Raw genomic sequence first — 18832 nt, 5'->3', positions numbered from 1 at the left:
CTTTTGGAGCGAGATGCTTTTGGACTTGTTGCCATCCGTTCACCTATTAAGTCAGCTTTGAAGAAAGACGACACTAGGAACACCCAATCAGAAGGTGTACTCAGAGAATGAATCTGAGGAAGCCGTACAACAGCGAATCATCACTCATGAAGACCAAGCAGCAGCCGCAAAAACAGAGTCGAGCAGCAGACTATGCAAGCTACTTGGGTCGGAGATCTACTTTTAAGAATGCCCGAAAGGCAAAGAAACGTGTGAGATTCGAGGGTGTTTCTAGCTCATCCTCGTCCTCTTCTGACAGCTCGGACAATTCTTCTTCCTCTGAGTCTAGTGATAAGGATAGAAAGAGCAGGAAGAGGAGAAAGACTTAGAGACATAGCAAAGGAAAGAAGAAGGCAAAGAAGAGCCGATCCCACGAAAGATCTCAGAAGTATTTTGATGGTTTGGATGAGGATTCTTCCTCCTCTCAAAGTTCGAATTCTGATGAGCCTGTGTTTTCAACCAAGAGGATGTACATTTACAGACCCACCTGGTACGATTTTCTCGAGGATAAGGGCAAGAAGCCCAAGGATTTTCAAGGAGGGTGGACATTTTCTGGCTTTAAGGATACCCACAAGGCCCTGCTTTTATCCAACAGTTTGACATAGCCTACTCCGAAGGTCGCTACTCAAAGCATTCCAAGGTCCAGAGGGTGGCATCTTACCTCAAAGGTAACGCACAAACTTGGTGGTCTACCCTCCTACGGAGGGAGGCACCACCTAAGTGGCTACAGTTCAAGAGAGTTTTTACTTTCTCAAGGCTCACCCAAGAATACGAACGCAATGTGATCACAGCTTGGAATCATCTAAGTAGGACACTAGATCAAAGATTTTGGGACACTTCTCTACTTGCTTCTTCTTTCAACAAATCACCTTCAAGCAGAAGATTGAGCGATTTTGTTGTGGTCTACCTAAAGAGATACGGGATTATTGTCTGTTGCAGAAGTCTGAGTCCATGCAACGACTAATGGGACATGCCAAGCAAGGGTTGCAATCCATGGAGGCACTCTTACGTACCCTACAGACAAATTGGTCACAGTTTGGACGGAACAAGAATCGAACAACAACAACAAAAGGAAGGGAAAGCAACAGAAAAAGAAACCTTTTGGTGTCACGTGACACATCCAACCCTATGTGTCCGTGGACAAGCTACAGCACGACAAGGGTTCAGTCAGTTCAGTCAGTCTAGATTTAGAAGTGATCTGGCACTTTTGTGAGTCTGTTCGCAGACCGTGCATGTCCAGACACTTAGTGTAGATGCATATCCTCTGGTTGCACACAGCATGATCATAAGCATTCCCATCAGAATCCTTCAGGGGCATTTTCCAGTGCATTTAGCCTATTTTCCCTATTTTTGACATTTTTCACTTATAATTTTCAAGTGACTCTTATTGGAAAGTAGGTCGGGCAAATTGAGTAAGTTTGTATATAAGCAAACCTAAACTAGCACTAATTGGCAGAAGAGGCAACAGGAGCCAAGCTCAACAGGCAGCTTCTCAGCAAGAACCTTGGTGGTTTTCCCTCCAAGCAAAGACCCCCATCAACCTAGCGTTTTCATGATCAAGTAAGCCTCGCCATAGACCTCCAATCATTGGCGTTTTCAGCAAGAGGTTCATCACCAGCAGATCCCATCTTCTAGCGTTTTTCCTCCCAAAGGAAGCTCTGCAGCCTGGCGTTTTTCAGGAGCCTAGCGTTTCCAGATTTGCAGCCTTTGTGCATGGCGATTCTCAGCAGATAAAGACCTACAGTTTTCAGCCCTAAAGCCATCAGCTTTCAGCCCTAAGACCTGCAGTTTTCAGCCACCAAGGCAGCGTTTTTCAGCAGCAGAAATCAGCCCCAATTCAGCGTTTTGATTTGCAGCAGATTTCAGCCCATAGCGTTTTTGGACAGCAGATAAAGAGTAGCAAATTTCAGCCCTTAGATCGGTCTCGCCATCCCCGTCGTCATCATCGATCTAGCCTAGACTTGCATCAGTCACATGCATTCAGTTTGTACCAGTTTGTGCAATCAATAGTAGACCACTCTCGCCGACGAGAGTGGGGCCTTCGGAGGAGGTTTTTACGACTCTGGTGTCGTATTTCTCTTCTCTCTCTATCTCTCAGTCTCATACACTTTCATTCACAGTGTCCATTCACTTGTTTGTGTCCATTGCACTCTCTCACTAAAGGAACGGAAGGCTCTCCCTTCCATAAGAATAAAAAGGAACCTTGAGCACAGTTCGGAGCACTCAGCTTGAGCAAAGTTCAAACATTCATTCCGCTCCACCTTACATTGGTTTTGTATCACTCAAGGAAAGAACCACAAGAATCACAAGAATTTTTTTGCTTGTTGCGGTCGCACGAACCCAAGTTCGATTGGGCGTGTCGATTCCTAATCGTGTTTTTGAAGAGTGACAGGAATCCCAAGAAAGAAGGGCTTGTCCAGCCTCCCCTTGTGCCTCTTTCACTCATTGCGAGCGGACCGTGCACTTAGCGGCCGGCCAATCAACGTGAGGTGGGAAAAAGCAACCTTGGTGTGAGTGCAAGGCCGCCAAGGGGTGCGCCCGCAGAAAAGAGCAGAACTCGGGTGAAGAGAAGATCCTTCTCAAACACAGATTGCAAGCAATAGAAGAACCTCAAGAACCCAAGATCCCCAAGAATCCAAGTTCCTCGTGAACTTAAGAACCCAAGACCACAACCACGACTTCAATGGATGGTCATCACTCGAAGCGGAATGGATACTTCGCTTGGAGGTGATGAGAATGAGAGAGGCGAAGAAGAATTTTCCCCACTAGGAGGTAACAAGTTTTTCCAACCCTCCCCCTTCCCCATCTACGCCAAGGATTGCACTAACTCCTATGGAGGAGTTGAAGCAGATGTTTACTTCGTTAGCGTAGTGGGCAATTCGAAATCCTTGGCCTGTAGTTAGCCCACGTGGCTCCTCTTTTTTTTTTTTAACCCGGAGGAAAAAGCTCCTAAAAAAAACTACGCCGTCAAAAGCTACCAACTGCCAACTCTCAGCAGCAATTCGATCTTAATTCGGAATTTCCCATAGTCACACTAATTTCGCGTTCACTGAGAATCTCTCAATCCCCTCACAAAATCACAGAAGTGAAATATGGAGAGGAAGACAATGACACACACTCGAATATAATGAGACTACCTTGGATGACCTCATTAAAAGCCTGTGCTAAGAAGAAGGATTTGTGCCAAGGCAATAAGGTACATGCGGAGATTTGTGCTAGTGGGTTACTTGAGAAGGACATATGCTTATAGAGCTTGTTGGTCAGTATGTATGTTAAGTGCGGTGCACTTGTCAGGGCACAACAAGTTGTTGATGAGCTTCCAGTCCGGGATGTCGTCGGTTGGACTGCACTTATTGCAGGATATGCCCGACATGGTCAGGGTCACGAAGTTCTAGGCTGTTTTCATCGCTTGCGAAGCGAGGGCCTCTCTCCAGATGCGGTCACCTATGCTTGTGCCTTGAAGGCATGCGGTATTATTCAAGACGTTGATCTGGGCAAACAAATTCATGACGAGATTGTTAGTCAGAGGTTGTTGGAGAGAGAGATGTATATTTTTTATTATCGTCCTGGATGGACAAATATGACATGTAGAACCAAAGGTACATGTGATTTTTTATTATCGTTTTGGGTGGTCAAATATGTTGTATGGGACCAAAAGATACATGTGATGAACTATATGAATAAGTGACTCTCAATGCTCAAGAATTATGTGACGAGACACGGTTGAGAGCCCACGCTATGGGTGGAGCGGAATGTATGTAGGTATAGGTCATGGCTGAAAATGTGAGAAGCAGTTTCAAAATTCGAAGGTGAATTCTTTCCGATCTAATTCATCACAAATATGAATGTGTTCATGATGCTCAATAAAAAGTCTATCGAGTACTACAAACCATCAAGTTTGCAATTCTTGAAGTTTAGTATGAGCTGTGCTCTTTTTTTTTCCCAGTAAAAGCATCAGAATTTGTACTAAGAGGGAGAGATCAAAAGCCATTTGAACAAGTCAAAAAGCTGAGAGTATCGGTGTCTCAAACGGCGAATGCCCTAGGTGTCAATAGCAGGAAGATGACATTCCTCATCTGTTCAAAGCTTTGGGCTTTCTTCCCTCTTTGGGCTTCGTTCCCTCTTGGAGTCGGTTTGTCTTAGGGAATTTCATAAATCAACTTTTGGAGGGAGAGTGCAACAGATTGTTTGATCAAGCTTACAAAAGTCCATGTATGAGAGTTCTTTTTTTTGGTTTGAACTTGCAAACAAGTTGAAGCTCGAGAAGTGTCGACTCTACAATATCAACAATCAGCACGATAGAGTCAAACGAATGATAATCGACACTAGAGTTGTAGATGCCAAGATGGTCGGACAAATTGCCAATGCTGAGAGACTTATTTCTCAAATTGATGATGTTATTCAAGCCTTGCCTTGAGGTGTTTCTGATCCAATTTGAGAACAGCTATTTTTGTATGCCTCTCTTAGGACATCAACTATGTAGCTTGGGAGTGTACCGTCCTTTTGGATATTGTAATATTTTGAACTATGCTCTTGAACATGTAGATTTGTGTGCCAAAGAACTCTATGACAAGCCTAGGACTTGAGACATGTTACAAAGAGGAAACCAAGATACCAAGCTACCACTTGGGTGATAAAGAACGAGAGAGACCAGAATAGCTGCTTAACTCACTTTAACAGCCTTATCAGCAGCTTCACACCCCACAATTGTGGCCTTCATGTCACCTGTATGACCCACCATGTCCCCATTGGAAGATTCACCCGCACCTACAAGCACAAATAGCCTGATGCCACATCAATCAAGAAGAAAATTATTAACCATGAACTTGTAAATGTTATTGAAGTCTACCTGATCATACTTGCCACTTAAAATTGTGTCCCTGGCTCTCTCACCAATTTGGAGGGCTTTCATGCCAAGCTTTTCATTAAAAGTGATACCTTGGTCACTCTGTATCTCCACATAGGTCTCCAGCTTGCTATCAAATAAGCCTGCTATCAAATAAGCCTGACCGATTCCCATTCCAGAAGAATGTAACATGTCCAAACTTCACTGTCTCGCTGTCTCAAGCGCCCAAAACGATTAATTTCTAAATATACTGCATAGCCCTCCTTGGCATGAGGATTAACAACAGAGCTGACTCGTCAAGCCTCTTCCAACTGTACCTACATGCAAAGGTTCAGAGTCCTTTCTTTGCGAAGTATTCACCTGATGTCCGGTCAATTTCGGGAGGGCTCACCCAAGTACTTGCTAGGGAGCTTCAACTCGCCATCATATTGAAGCATACCCGCATAGTGAATTTTGGGCACACCCACCCTATCAAAGTTTGCATACTCGAGAGCTTTTGCCAACATGATCATTCTGTCTGCTCTAAAGTTGAAGGTTACAACTATATCACCATCAACAATTGGACCAACAGATTTGCCATTTTTGTCCACAATCACAAATGGAGGACAGTATTGGTCATTGAATTTTGGATTATCTGCCTTCAATTGCATAAGAGCTTCTATACCACTCTTGAACTTGTGAGGAGCTTCTCCCAGAAACTTGTGCATCCCAGCCTCTTTTTACCAGATTCCAGTCATTCTATTTCACAAAGTCCCAACAAAACTAACTCTTCAAGACTGCATTGCAGACCCAAATCAAAGTGAAACAATCAACATCGACAATTACTATTGATCCTGTCTTGGCTCTTAAGGTGTTTGCATGGATGCATTAAAATTCATATTGAAATCTTAGCAAGCTCTTTCAAACCAAAAGGCAATTGTCGGTATTTGGTAATCACAAGGTACCTCATAGCGATCCATAGTTACATGCATACGCCCCCCTCCAGATGCCAATGAGGCATCCACTCCTTGTTGCCGTAACTCTTCTAAATCTTTCTCGAGCAAAATGTGTCATGACCGGGGATATACCAAGTTTTACGCTTATTTAAGTCTGTTTACCACGTCAATGTTAGGGTCAGTTCTCAGCCCCAACTTAATACAGCTTTACGTGTTTTGGGAGTTAGTTGGAATGTGTTCCTATCTATTAGTAGGTTTTTGGTTTTCTAGGTCAAGTGCCACAAATGCTTACCAACCGCATAAGAGATTTTGGATTACTTTTAGGTATTCTAAGTATTTACTGGACAACTGGTAGTTTCAAGATTTCCGAATTGTGTGATTGATTTGCCAAATTAAAATGAATTGGATTTTCCAATCCAATCTTGACAAATATCATTGCTTTTTTACTCCTTGCGGTGTCAAAAATGTCAAAAATCACAGAATGATAATGCTTACTCACCGTGCGATTGAATGTCTGTCGTTGATGCAAGGTCGATGCTGGGCATCTCCTGCTCTTAACCCGCTACAAGAGACGACAATGGAGGATGAAGGAGATAGGCTTGTAACTATTTGGGTGGAGGAACTTTAGGAAGAAGCGGGAATTTTTATATTTCAGCTTGTGTCAATTCAAAGCCTATCAAAATTCAATGTCTGTGAATGTCTGTCGTCGATGCACCTTGCATCAACGACAACGATGCTGGGCATCTCCTGCTCTTAACCCGCTGCAAGAGACGACAATGGAGGATGAAGGAGATAGGCTTGTGACTATTTGGGTGGAGGAACTTTAGGAAGAAGCGGGAATTTTTATATTTCAGCTTGTGTCAATTCAGAGCCTATCAAAATTCACTCGACGCTTCATACGTCCAAATCTGGTGGAAGTAAGAAGGATGGTGCTCAACTGTGAAAGGCACATTAACAGTGGGCGATCAATATCAACTGGTGTAAAGAGTTCAAACCAGATTACTTCTGCCATCTGCACTATATGTACTCTTGTTCTGATTAGTTCCAAACTGAAGTTTGGAAAATTGACAACATCATAGAACAAATCAATCTCGTCCTTCATGTGCATAACCTGCTAACACCATGGTCCATGTTGTCAAGTAGTGTTTTGGACTCATCAAGCTTGCCACATTGCCAAGCACAAAATGTTTCTACACAATAGCCCCTAATTGCATAGGTGATTGCATTTGAAGGAAGGCCTTTCCTTCGCATCTGCTAAAAACATCTCAATGCTCCGTTGCCACAGCCATGTTGTGCATATCTCAAGAAAGCATCCTAGCCATGAAAAAGCGCCTTTCTTTTGCATCTGGTGAAAAATCTGATTACTTCGTTATTGCCATAGCCATGTTGGGTATATCCTGTAGTGCACCACATTTGGCATACATATCAACCAAGGCAGTGTAAAGCACGACATCTTTTTCCAAGAGCCTCTGACTAACAATATAATTGTGATTTTTTTGGTTAGTATCACCGTCGAAAAGCATACAAGCATGACTTCTTTTTTCAACGGCCCTTGACTGAAAATATACAGGTGTAGGTAATTGCATACATGTCGACCAAGGCAGTGCCAACCATAACATTTTTTTTCAACAGCCCCTGACTAACGATATCATCATGAGTTCTTCTCTCCATCCTAGCGTCTTCCAAATTGCAACATGCCTTCAAGATGCAAGCATAGGTGATTGCGACAACCCAGAGCGTTCTATGTTAAGCATATCCCGCAATCAGTGCGTTCCAAGAGACGACATTTCGGATAGAAAGCTCATCAAGCACTCTTTGGTGCTTTCCCAAGAACAACACATTTCGCATACGTGATCATTGCTCCTACATAGTGCTACATGCTTTCAAGATGCAAGCATAGGTGGTTACATCAGGAGAAATGTCCTCGCTTTGCATCTTGAAAATAGCCAGCCAGCCAGAGCTCCCTGGTCTTGTCACTGTTGGGCAATGAGATGCACTTGAAGACACCACATTCCAGACATCAAGGCAATGTTACATGCCTTCAAGACGAAAGCATAGGTGATTGCATTTGGAGAGGTACCCTCACTTTGCATTTGTTGGAAACAGCCCCGGGCTCCATGGCGTCCCACGGATCGAGGAAGACCTCAAGAGAAGTGTTCAGAATGACGTCAGGTGTGGGTGTTGGAGTGTGCATCTGGCCACGCTTCTCCCCATCAACGCGAATGTTCTTTGTGACACATAAGCTTTTCCTTGTGGACTAATTGATCTTTGCTCAAGTTCTGGCCAACTTCTCACTATGCTGACAATGCAAAACCTTTTTGGAATCAGCTGACAGATTTTGTGGAACCAATGCGCGTTAGGGGAATATAATTTCAAGATCTTGCTCGTTGCGTAAAGGGCCACTGTGCCCAGGCAAGAATGGCCTGTAACAGACTTGGACACTCCAAGTCAAGAATCAATCGCGACAGCACCAAATAACCACTTCAAAACAATTCACAGATCACAATAGATTTGCATTGGCCCGGCGGAGTTCCGTGCCTAGAGATATTGGCCCCAAAGACTGGCGCCCCCTTCGGTATTTCTTTTTGTATTAATCAATCATCAAAGTTCAAGAGAGCGGTTAGGGTTTCACTCTCAGACTCTGCGTCCAAATGCTCTGAGAAGTGAGGCCCTCACCACTAATTTAAAGATTACAAGGGATGCCCAAAAGCAGAGCCCCAAAAGCTTGAAAGCAAAAAGCATCAGTTCTCTCTCTCTTAGAGAGTCTTTTCTCTTTTTTTATTAAAAAAAAGCAAAATTCGCATCGCTCATCATTTTTCAAAAGAAAAAAAAATCAGCCTTCGCGATTTTCGAAAATTAGGGTTTTTGGCAGAAATTAGGGTTTCTGTTGTCCGCCACGTCATCACTTTGTGACATACCCCCCTCTTGAAAGCTTTGTAATCGACCGCGATTACGCCTGCAAAACCGACAAAAGCCATAAACCGTCTTAGCAGACACTGACTGCTAGTACCTACGTACTAGGAACACACATCTAGCACATGTACAAAATCGACAGTCACATCACACGACATCACAGGACATCACCAAACATCACAAGACATCACATGACATTCAACATTCATTCGGATCTTAGACCATGATTTATCGGCAATATAGCTAGCAATCACATCTAGGTCCAATTGGGGCCTCATCGATGTCCGATTGACTAACCCCTATTGCAACCATGTCTATTCGAGATCAATCAGACCAAAATGCTAAAGTCATTTCGTCTATCAGTTCCTGCACTCGCAAGAAGTCAAGAACAAATCAGTATCATAATCAGGAATTCCATTTCATAAAGTCATCCAGCAGAATACTGTCAGCTCTCAATATCCCTGAAGCTCAAAGAGACATCAGTGACTTTAGTATCAAAATCAAGGCATTTGTTGACAAAGGAGCGGAGTAACTCCCCTCTTGTGAATCCCACTGCACAGTTTCACAATCCGAGGAGTATCTGCTAGGTCCTCCTCCTCCATCCACTTCGCATCAAATGCAGGAAAGTTCTTGAACTAAACCAAGAAACGCCTTCGGACTTTACCTTTCTTCGTATCGTTATGTGCCAAAATCCGTTCAGGAACAAGAATCTCCTCGTTTTCTTCCACTTCGGGTTGCTCATCAGGCTCCCCATCATCAAGCACATCACCCTTAACAGGGTTCAAGAGACTCACTTGCAATGCATTATGAATCCTCCAAGTATCTGGCAGTTTCAATCGGAAGGAGACATCATTTATCTTGTCAGTGATCTGGAAAGGTCCGTAGTATCGCATACTAAGCTTTGGAAAAAGCCTCTCCTTTCCCTTTTTCTTTCGTAGGCGTGCCTTCTCAAAACGTAAGAGCACCCAATCATCCTCCTTCAATTTCATGTCGCGACAATGGCGATCCGCTGCCTTTTTCTGTCATTCTTGAGACTCCAGTAAAGTCTCGCGAACCTTGGCAAAAGCAGTATCCAAATCTCGCGAATATTCATCCGCTTCAAATATCTAATCTTCGTGCTCAGAAGGATGGAACCTTCGCAGCACTTTCAACAATCTCACATGGCGTCTTCCCCGTCGAAGAGTGTATCGTGTTATTGTAGGCAAATTCCACCAAAGGTAAGTTCTTTTTCCATTGAGTCTTCTGATCCGAGATACAAGACTTCGATAAATCTAAAATCACTGAATTGGCAATCTCAAATTGCCCAGCAGTCTACAAGTGGAACGATGACGAGAACTGCAACTGTGTGCCAATGTTCTCCCAAATTGCCTTCCAAAACAAACTCATAATCTGGGGTCTTTGTCGGAGACAATCGTCTCAAACGTGCCATGTAATCGGAAAATCATCGTGATCATTCTGTGTTCTTGGGAGATCAAAAATGAAATCCATTGCAATACTTTCCCAGGGGTGGGTGGGTATGGGTAAAGGCTGTAACAATCCCTGTGCCTTATGCCTGTCAAACTTGACCTTCGGCATACCAAGCAACTGCACACAAACTCTTCCACATCCTTTTTGAGTCTCAGCCCAAAGAAGTATCTCTCTACCCCCTTCATGGTTGTAGCAATGCCGCGGTGACCCGTAAAAGGTGGACAGTGGCATTCAGTCATAACCTTCTCCCTCAACGGCCGTGTAACGCACAACATAGACTTTTTCATCAAGTAGCCTTCCCGAAGGGAGTATCCAGCTACTGTCTCCCCATCCCGTATCCGTGTGAAAATATGTGCAAAATCTGTATCTGTGGCATACTGATCGACCATATCCTCGAAGCTCCTATGATGTATCGCGGAAACAGCAAGAACCAACGGTTTCCGAGACAAAGCATCTACCACCACATTCTTCTGTCCCTGCACATGGACAGTCTGGAAGCGGAACTGTGACAAGATGTTCGCCCATCGCATCGGCTTTTCCGAAAGCTGCTTCTGTGACAAGAAGTAGCGCAAACTCTGATGGTCTGTAAAGATAGTAAAATCCACTCCGAGTAGGTAATGCCGCCACTGAGTAAGAGCATGGATAACTGCCAAAAGCTCTTTCTCATAGATCTGTGCTGTCATCTCCGGCCTAGAGAACAAACGGCTCTCGTAAGCTATGACATGGCCTTCTTGCATCAAGACCGCACCCAGACTACGACCACAAGCATCACAATATACTTCGAATGACTTCTGCAAGTCCGGCAAAGTCAAAATAGGTCCCGTAGTCAATTTCTCTTTCAATGTCCGAAAGGCAGTCACCTCTGTGGGTCCCCACGAAAAAGGTACTCCTTTCTGTGTCAAGGTATGCAAAGGGGAAGCAACCTCTGCAAACTTTCGTATGAACTACCTGTAGTACGAACACAGTCCCAAGAAGCTTCTAACTTCATGGACATTCCTCAAATCAGGCCAATCACGGACAGTGTCTATCTTGGCCGGATCCATTTGCACTCATGTTGCTAAGATAAAGTGTCCCCAAAAAAATGTATCTCTGAAGCATATGATCTCTGTGGTCTGCTTCATTCTTGGAGAAAACAATGATATCATGAAAGAAAGTGCCAACAAATAGCCTGTACTCTCGAAAAAAAATCTTGTCCATCATCCGGTTAAATGTCGCAGGAGCATTGGTTAAGCCAAAAGGTATCACCAAAAACTCAAATAACCCAAAAGTCGTCCGAAAGGCTGTCTTGTAGACGTCTCCCGGCGCGATTCGGATCTGATGATATCCACTCTTCAAGTCAATCCTGCTAAAGCACGAGGATCCCTATAACCTGTCGAGTATATCATCGATCCTAGAATCTGTTCTCGATGGTGATTTTGTTGAGAGTTCTATAATAGATGCACATTCTCCAAGATCCGTCTATCTTCAAATCCAACAACAGTGGAGAGCAATACGGTGAAGTACTATGCTGAACAAGACCCTTTTCCAAGAGGTCTTTCACTGGGTTCATAATCTTTTCATTCTGTACTCGGCTCACACGATAAGGTGGCCGATTCGGTGACGTGCTTCCAAGTATCAGATCAATGGTTTGATCTTCAGGCCCTCTGAAAAGCAATTGGCATGAGTGTGGAGAAAAATCTTGGCGTTCTTTTGATCAGGTCAAAACATATTCAACCTTTATCCAGCGTTCAGTTCTCTCCCAAAAGAATGAGTAAGACACTGAAGTTCATCGAGTACAATCTCTAAGCCCTTCATTTATCAAAGTCGCTTTCTCGGCCCGGTAGTCAACCACGGTGTAGTTGTTGTGGTACCAAGGGATCCTGAGTAGAACGTCACTCGCGTGCCCTGAACACCCCTGTCATTGCAAACGAAGTTTGCCAATGCTCGGTGTAATGGCAACATCCCATCCGGGTGCCAGTCGAACTACCTCCGCCTGTGGCATCAGTCTGTCGGGCGTAATTCCAAATCGAGCCGCCAATTCCAAGTGAAAAGAAGTTGGCCTTGGCTCCTTCAAAAGAGCTTCCTGATCCTTCACTTTGCCCCAAAAGCGGCAAAGTTTGTACTTTCATTTATTAGATTCGGTGCAGGTCCCAAGCCATGTGGTACTAGTTCTTCCTTTCTATCTGCCTTTTCTGCCACATTCCTCAGCTGCTCTCGAACTCTCAGGCCTGTCGTCGTCTTTATCATTCTGTTCTTTCTGTGCCTTTTTAGGGTACTTCGCGGAGATATATCCATGTTCCCCGCATCCAAAGCACTTCCCCTCTCTGATGAAGCGAGCTCTCTCCTCGGGAGTAAGCTTGGGTCGTGCATCCTTTTTCTCTGGATTGCTCTTTTTCTTTCTACTTTCATTCCTAGAAGTCTCGTTGTGTCATGGCCTTATTTGTGGGGTAGGTCAAACTGCCAGAGTGAATGGCAAAGCCCCGCTTCGCATGACTCATCAACTCCTGAATAGAAGCTGACTTCTGTTCCAAGTAGTGATCTCGGATCTCTGTAGGTAGACCCAAGGTAAACCGCTCAATCTGTTCTCTGAACGAGATCTTCTTGAATGAAGAGGCGGGTAGAAAAGAGCTCCAGAATCTTTCACAATGAGCATTGATTGTGTCTTTCTTGGTCATCCGAAGATGGTTCCAAGCAGCTCGTATATCTCGTTCATATTCTTGCGTCAACCAAGAAGAAATAAAAAGCTTCTTAAATTTCAGCCATTTAACAGGCGCACTCTTGTTAAAAGAAGCGTGGACCACCAAGTACGAGCATTCCCCTTAAGGTAAGAGGTAGCTCTCCGAATCTTGGAGTGCTCTGAATAGCGTCCTCCCACGAAAGCGATGTCAAACTGTTGTATAAAAGACAAAGCCTTCGAAGCATCTGAGTATCCTGAAAAAGTATCAAACTTGATCGAGTGGCCACCTTCCTTAAACTCTCGGACTTTCTTGCTTTTATCTTCGAGAAAGTCATACTGGTTGGCTTTGTAAAAATTCTTCTTGTTCGCATAAAACTTTCCGTCATCGGAATCTGAGCTATCTGTAGACGAGTCCTCAGTAGAACTGTCAGTCTCTGGGCGAGATGTAGCCTTCTTTGCCTTTTTCTTGCCCTTTCCGAAGCTTTGTTTCTTGCTTCGCTTTTTACCTTTCCTATCTTCTTCGCTCAAGTCTGAAGAGCTAGAAGAATTGTCAGAAAAAGAAGAAGAAGAAGAACTGGGTAGGCCTTCAAACTTGACGCGCTTCTTCAGTTTCTTTGCCTTATCGAATGTCGACCGACGACCCAAATATCCCGGGAAGTCAGTGCCTTTCTTCTGCTTTTTGCCGTGCTTTTTGTCCTTCTTTTGCACGTCGAAAAGCTGAGCAATCCGTGCATCAACCACGTTCTCTAGTTCCTTCTCCGTATATTTCTTGGAGGCAGAAGATTTCTTGAGAGCGGGTTTCGGGAGTGGTGTTGTGGTTCTTTGCCACTCTGTCTGTACCTCTTTCAAAGAGGTCTGGTTCATATATTTTGCCATCTTCGGGTCCTTGGCAAAATTGAGCATCATCTTTGTTGCATCATCAATCAATTTTCGACGCTCCATCTCTCGCTGCTCCGTTGGAGTAGGCCTAGGCGGGCCATACTCCGTGCCAGAATCTTTGTTGTGATCCCTGCCCGCATCTCAAGATGCAGAGGGAGTCGACTGATCATTGCCTGAAGCCATAGGTGCCGCGGAAAAAAAATTCGGGGATCGGATTTCCCGTAGAAGAGAAATCGGCCGTGCTCTGATACCACTGTAAACAGACTTGGACACTCCAAGTCAAGAATCAATCACGACAGCACCAAATAACCACTTCAAAACAATTCACAGATCACAATAGATTTGCATTGGCCCGGCGAAGTTCCGTGCCTAGAGATATTGGCCCCAAAGACTGGTGCCCCTTTCGGTATTTCTTTTTGTATTAATCAATCATCAAAGTTCAAGAGAGCGGTTAGGGTTTCACTCTCAGACTCTGCGTCTAGATGCAAACCCTAATTTCTGCCAAAAGCTGGAGACACCCTCGCTTCACATCTGTCGAAAATAGCACAGAGCTTCTTGGCCCTGCCCAGTTGGACATATCCTACAATTAGTGCATTCCAAGAGGGTTTTTGACAGAAAGCTGGTCAAGAACTTGTTGTGCTTTGCTGCTACTACTTAGTATTTCATCATGTTTAGCTATTTGTTCTTAAGACCAAAAGCCGTAGATTAGGCTTGAGAGACTCGAACACAGATGTTTGATTGATTGAATGAATGAAACTAAGTACAATAGGCTCCTTATATAGGAGGCGAAGAGTCGCAGATGAAAAGACACGTCTCATGGTGAAGAGACATGATTATTGACGTAAAGACATATCCTTTGGACGAAGAGCTACAACCATAATACCATTGGGTGAAGGGGTGTCGACCAGTTGTCAAAGGAGTGTGGCTTTTGGCGAAGAGGCATGTCTCTAGAGTGAAGAGTCGTGACCATCCAAGTGTAGGGGTCCTCCTTGGCATGTCACTTCTCGTATCTACAACTAGGACTAGATGTAATAATATAACATGGTCACAATCGTGAAAACCACCAAGGGGTAGATCTGCGGCTGGTTAGCGTTCCCGATATGAGAGGAATGGAGAGCTGAAAATGCAAATCTCAACGATGCCGTTGATGGGCAGCAATGGGAGCACTCGATGCGGCGAGGGAATGGCCAAGAAGCTCAATGGGCTGCTGAAGTACCCGACCGCAACGGGAAGTTAACGAAGGCAAATCCAAGCCATTTCCGACAAGAAAGATGGGCTGAAATCTGAAAATGCTGGCTGCACTGCTGAAATCTGCAAGCGCTAGGGCTGGAAACTACAAATCGTTGGCTGCCAAAAACGCTAGGGCTGGTCTGCCACTGCAAAAACATCAAAGCTGGCCTCCTGCGCTCCTCAATTTGAGGCAAGTGTTAGCCATGCTCCTCCCTTTATAGATGAGAATAGAGCTTTTTGAACTTCTTAAGGCTTAGATAGGGCAAAACTGGAAGACAAAGTTATAATAACAAATCATTTATTAATAAACTTGACTTCGACAAAGTTTCTAGGTGAAATTGTTGCACGTCTGCCCACCCGGGAATCCAATTAACGCGGGGAATGGCTCGTTGGATTCCTCTAACCTAAACCTACATGCACGTCATGTCAAATGCCCATCCTAATGTAACACATCTAGCAAAACGCTTGTACAATCCATTTATGCACGAGGGTTCCAAAACTAGAAAACCTTCTATTGGACTCGTTCGGACATACACCCTGCGAACAGGCTCACAAAATTGTCGGTGCTAATCCTCCTAGGATTCTGGACACTCCTACCTAGAAATAGATGAAAACTCGCTCTGTAAGTCGATGAAGCGTGTCCACGTGGCACACAGAGCCATGCGCACGTGACATTGATGCAAGTTTCACACCACCAGCCGGAGACCACTAGGTGGGCTTACTTTCCCTTAGGGGTTCTCTCGACACAGGTGGAACACAATAATGATGCCATCACTGTGATGTAAAAAGGGCCTTCACATGCAAGTCTGCCGATATGGGAGGAGGTGTATATGGTCATATGGGCTCGAGGCGGCTAAGATAAGAAAACACTTTTTGCCATTTTGAGCGTTAATTGCTTTTGGACAAGTGGAGTGTTTTAGAGGAAGTGAGGGAAAACATCAATTTTGAGAAAGAGTACATGAGAAAAGAGAGGCATGGGGAAAACTGTCTTCGTCAGCTCTCTTGAAAAAGGGAAGGGGAAAATGTCAATGGGGGTGGATCAGATCGCTCACAGCTTGCATTGGGGGTGGGAAAATGTCAATGGGGATGGATCAGATCGCACAGTTTTTCGACCTCAGCTTGAACGAATCTATACTCTCGTTTTGGGTAATCCGGTTAGCAGTTGGACATACTCAACACAACTTTCTTTGTACCTATTTTATTCCAATCAATCAAATTTAAGTGTAAAACTCTTTGTTTCTTCTCGTGTCTGTTTCAGTTCATCTGTATAAACCTTCTCACAGGCAGAGACACGGTGTCTCCCCGAGTGTGTTTAAGTGTTTATGGAGTCTTGAGTTCAATCTCACGACTTACGTTATTTAAGTAAAATGTTGTGGCCTCTGCCGGACAAACTTTTGTACAACAAAGCGTCCAAGAGTCGCGCTCAAAGGCTTCTTCCATTGAACTTTGAAGAAGGCTCAATAGATGTAGACTGAATCTGCGACACAAGGGCAAAGTTTACAAATTGATTCCTCTCAAAAATAGACCTCTTGCCTTCAAGCCATTCTGAGCGTCGAAGCTCCCAAAGCTTAGGCAGTGGTGAACTTTTCAGTCCTGACAAGCACCATCTGATACTACCAACCAGATAATAAGGTATGTGCTTCTCTTGACCAGGTGTCAATGATGTACTATCAAGAGAAGCCTCATCATCAAAAATCACCCCCTAAACTTCCATGATCTGGGGAGTATACTGGCAACAGTGTATGTCGGCATCTGAAGAACCGCAGTTGGAGGTGTAGCAAGAGAGGCTAAGAGGCAGGCTAAACCTAGCAATTGTGGAAAGAAAGGCTGTAATATACATACTGCATTAGTGTGATATTACGAACACACATCTTAAGGATTGTGGTTTCAGTAGTAATCATTGCCATTACTCAAACACCACCAATCTCTGCAATCTCGAAACTAGATCCTCAATGTTCAATGCTAAGCACACCACAAAGGCTGTAAAAAGCCATAGTTCTCCGGAACAAGATATTGGAACGGGAACGGCAACGGGCATGAAATGTCATTTGGATTCGAAACGGGAAGTTGGAATGGGAACAGGGAACGGAGACCTTAAAATGGTCATTCCCTTTCACCATGTAAAAAGCTTCATAATGCTGGATCCGAATGCTTATTACACCAGAATAGAAGAAGGCACAGGAAAGAAAATCACTATTTAATATTTGCAAGGGATAATAATTTAATTTTAAAAAATAATCAGGTAAAAAAAACAAACAAACAAAGTCAACAGTCTAAAATAAATATTTTCTGATTCAAATAGCACAATAAAGCCAGAAAAAATGAATTTCAAACCATACTCTCAAGATTCTTGATCACATATGTAATGAAAGCATACAGACTGTTAGTCATATCACATGTGAAGCACAGAATTACTTCAGAAACTGACCTTAGGATGATCATCCAGCACTGAAAGGGGAATTCCAAGTGATGCCGCTTGTTCTTCTGTCCGCTATTAGCATAAAAATTTTCTTCTAAGTCATTAAAATTGGGAAAAAAAAGCACAATAGCAGCATGTTGAGTGATCCAACAAACAAGTAACCTTGGATGTCGGAACACCGACAATGTCCTTGAGTTTTCCCTCCTACAGATTTGCAGAAAATAAAAGAAAAATTTACTCACATATAAAACGCTTGAGCAAAGCCGCAGCTGAGAACTTAAATGATACCTTAAGAAAATTTAACTCAAAAGAGCAGCTGAGAACTTCAATGATACCTTAAGAAGTTGCCCAATTTTGGCAACAACAAATGCTGCTGTAGATCCTGTTCCCAATCCCAAAACCATCCCGCTCTTCACATACTCCACAGCCTATACAAAAGAACCCAACATCAGTTCCACTTTTCAGCAGCTGCAAACAATGTCATCCTAATCAAATGCTTTGCAATCAATAGAGGTGATTGCAGTAGTTTGTACTCTGAACAAATACCCTAGCAAAATTACCACTTATGGAATGAAAGGAAACAACAGACAACCACAAAAGCAAATGTACATTCTTTTTACAAACCCCAAACTACAAGTAAGATAGAGAGGCATCAAGCTACCTTGTCAGCTGCCATCATCTTTAGCTCATCCTGGGTAAGTACCTTTTGCGCTATACATAAACAGAATTCCTCGTTACAAAGTGTCATTCTAAGATTTACCGAGAGAGAGGAAAGTGAAGAAGAAGAAACCTGAGGCACGCGGCGCCATCGACCTGCTGGAGATGGCAATGGTAAGAGGTGCTTTGGGGGCTAAAGGGAGAGGACAGGAGCGGTGGAAAGAGGAGGAAGCGGGCCGTAGGTACTGCAGTCGGGTCTGTAAAGTGCACGCCGACGAAGCTGACGCAGCCATCGCCATAGCCAAAGATAGAGCACCTAACAGTGTTGGATTCCGAATTTTTTGCTCGCTCCCTCTCCCTAGTTTTCAGTTCCGAAATTTACGTACCGTGCCCACTGGTCGTACTTTGGCTAAGGTAGGCACTTTATTCCCAATGGAAGGGAATAAGCGAAGATTACTGCAGGCAAAAAGAGGGGGAAAAGAAAGGGAAGAGCGTGTCATTCTGGGTCTTTCTCTCTAAAAAGTTACCAATGTATATGAAGGTGGGGTGACGGGTGTCGGAGCTTGCCGACCTACAGAAAGGTTGTGGGTAGTTTGATCTCTCTCTCTCTCTGTGTGTGTGTGTGTGTGTGTGTGTGTGTGTGTGTGTGTGTGTGTGTATTGCAGAGGGGGAGCCAAATGGCTTGAGGAGGGAGGAGCAAGAGGGAAGGAGAGCATGCATGAGAGAGGTGGAGGAAGGTATGAGTGAAGATGACAAAGAAGGGGGAGGAGGAAGAAGCAGGAGGTGTAAGG

The 18832-nt window shown here is 44.1% G+C and overlaps 1 protein-coding gene and 1 pseudogene across 1 annotated transcript in view; both read right to left on the bottom strand.

Annotated features, from left to right (window-relative positions):
- EMB3119 (Ribose 5-phosphate isomerase, type A protein) overlaps positions 1-18424 on the bottom strand; it is a 28047-nt gene extending 9623 nt beyond the window's left edge. The window contains exons 1-5 of the mRNA XM_086530322.1: positions 18175-18424; positions 18046-18095; positions 17720-17812; positions 17547-17588; positions 17394-17456 (exon numbers count right to left, since the gene is read on the bottom strand). Of these exons, the coding sequence (XP_086386448.1) occupies positions 17394-17456; positions 17547-17588; positions 17720-17812; positions 18046-18095; positions 18175-18340 (414 nt within the window). The 5' untranslated portion in view covers positions 18341-18424. The remainder of the gene's footprint in view (positions 1-17393; positions 17457-17546; positions 17589-17719; positions 17813-18045; positions 18096-18174) is intronic.
- On the bottom strand, positions 4189-6227 carry LOC147440623 (2,3-bisphosphoglycerate-independent phosphoglycerate mutase-like; annotated as a pseudogene).
- Positions 18425-18832: the final 408 nt, after the last annotated feature.

This window comes from Adiantum capillus-veneris, chromosome 15 (assembly GCF_014529385.1).
Source record: "Adiantum capillus-veneris isolate H3 chromosome 15, ASM1452938v2, whole genome shotgun sequence".
Classification (NCBI taxonomy): domain Eukaryota; kingdom Viridiplantae; phylum Streptophyta; class Polypodiopsida; order Polypodiales; family Pteridaceae; genus Adiantum; species Adiantum capillus-veneris.
The sequence above is the reverse complement of the archived record's forward strand: the minus strand, read 5'-3'. Positions and strand labels throughout refer to the sequence as shown.